Below are 1874 nucleotides of genomic sequence, written 5' to 3'. Positions count from 1 at the left end.
TATGACGGCTAATCAAAATGGTACTTACTTGCACTTATCCGGATTGTTCAAACCGACTTAAAACTAAAAGATTACGTTCTCTCGCGCGAACTCATTCGGGAGTGGTGACTTTCCACGTATTCCCAACTTCTGAGCCTGCTCGCCTGAAGTTATGGTTGATTGCTCTTCGGCTGGATATCAACACACCCATTAACGTAAACTACGCCAGAGCGCGTACACACCTCACGCACCGGATGCCTGCGCGCGCCCAAAGACAGTTGGACATAGTGGTGTATTAGAGGTAAAATATGATATAAATACTGTTCGGTTTCTGGCACAAACCGATCGTTTCGTGTCTTAGGACATCAATGTGTCGTCACGAGCCGCAGGGTTTAATTTGGATTTGTCTGTGCATGTTTTTTTTTACTCTCATAGATTTTGTTACCATTGCCATGCATTATACGACTGACAGACTGCAACGGCTGGAGTTAAAAATCATCATTTGTGTTCTACTGAAGAAACAAAGTCACCTACATCTTGGATGCCCTGGGGGTAAGCAGATAAACAGCACATTTTCATTTTGGGGTGAACTATCCCTTTAAGACTGGCTACTGTAATATCAGCGTCAGGTAAGATTAACATTACTCACCTTCATTTCACTCAATTACATAATGTTTTATAACATGTACCTTTGCAAAAATTAAACGTGGTTTTACTTCAAATAAATAAAAAATTAAATAGTTAAACCAAAGTAACCACACATTAACCATGGTTTTGCTATACTAGCTATGTAGCGTCACCATGGTAACCTGTGGTTATACTATGGTAATCAGTGACTGCGAAGCCCAGATGTACAACACAGACCCTCCTCTGTAATAAACATGCAGACGTTAGTCCCGTCTGAACACATGTAACCAATTACATCATTAGAGGAACGCCCACGATCGACTGAAACACGGAAACAAGCAGCACGCGGTGTGAACGGGGCTTTAACACATGGATTTGAGTTTTGACGCGTCTAGCGTTCCGTACAGCGTGGCGCGGTTAGCTTTGTACTGCGTCACATGATTTAGAATTTCTAGACAAGAAACCATAGCAAGAAACGACCAACACAGAGAAGTTCTGCCAGAGGAGGCGCGAGCCACTGAGCCTATTTACGATTGGTCAAATTCACAGCGGAAGTGTTTTCTGATTGGACACAGCGGATTTTTTTTTTTTAAGTTTTCACAGTCGTTTGCGTTTTTAATGATAATAATTTTGATCCATCTGTCTTTTACATGAAAATGTATTTACTTTCTCTCACTGTTAGGCACCAGAATGTCGCGTGCTGTGAATGTAGCTCCGCCCACTCGAGGCTCGAGTTTCGCTCCTGTGAATGAGCGCTTCCTTTCTGCGCGCGTCGCTTCCGGTTCTTTCTTTTCCTCCGGCGCGATCTCAGTACAGTCGCACATGTCCATCTGCCCCACAACATCTAACATGCCGTCTAAGATCCTGCCTGCAGCCGACCAGAGCGCACTGCTGGAGGAGGTGGAGAGCGGCCCGCCGCTGCTGAAGGTGAGAGGAGTTCAACACGGCTCTGACTGATGCTAATCACACAAACACTCCGGTCACAGCCGCTCATAGCACTTCTGTCCTATTCGAGTCGGAGTTCACTCGGTGCACGTGTTAAGGATTTTGTTTTGCTTGTTCCGACAGTGTTTTTAACTCACGTGGAGTCGAAATATGGACGTAAGTTACGTCTGCGATCACGTGTGATTAGCATGAACACCAACAGCGCGCGCGCGTGTCTGTCTGTCTGTCTGTCTGTCTGTCTGTCTGTCTGTGTGTGTGTCTATCTGTGTGTGTCTGTGTGTGTGTGTGTGTGTGTGTGTGTGTGTGTCTGTCTGTGTCTGTGT

At 45.3% G+C, this 1874-nt stretch overlaps 1 protein-coding gene across 2 annotated transcripts in view; it reads left to right on the top strand.

Moving 5' to 3' along the window:
* Positions 1-1366: 1366 nt before the first annotated feature.
* The window catches only part of LOC107680284 (nucleolar RNA helicase 2-like), a 16205-nt gene continuing 15697 nt past the window's right edge, over positions 1367-1874 (top strand). The window contains exon 1 of one of the 2 annotated variants that reach the window (XM_016476111.1): positions 1367-1533. In XM_016476111.1, coding sequence (XP_016331597.1) covers positions 1429-1533 — 105 coding nt within the window. In that variant the 5' untranslated portion in view covers positions 1367-1428. The remainder of the gene's footprint in view (positions 1534-1874) is intronic. The other variant, XM_016476110.1, reaches the window with a different exon arrangement.

The sequence above is a fragment of the Sinocyclocheilus anshuiensis genome, unplaced genomic scaffold (assembly GCF_001515605.1).
Source record: "Sinocyclocheilus anshuiensis isolate Anshui unplaced genomic scaffold, SAMN03320099.WGS_v1.1 scaffold1274, whole genome shotgun sequence".
NCBI classification, from domain to species: domain Eukaryota; kingdom Metazoa; phylum Chordata; class Actinopteri; order Cypriniformes; family Cyprinidae; genus Sinocyclocheilus; species Sinocyclocheilus anshuiensis.
The sequence above is the reverse complement of the archived record's forward strand: the minus strand, read 5'-3'. Positions and strand labels throughout refer to the sequence as shown.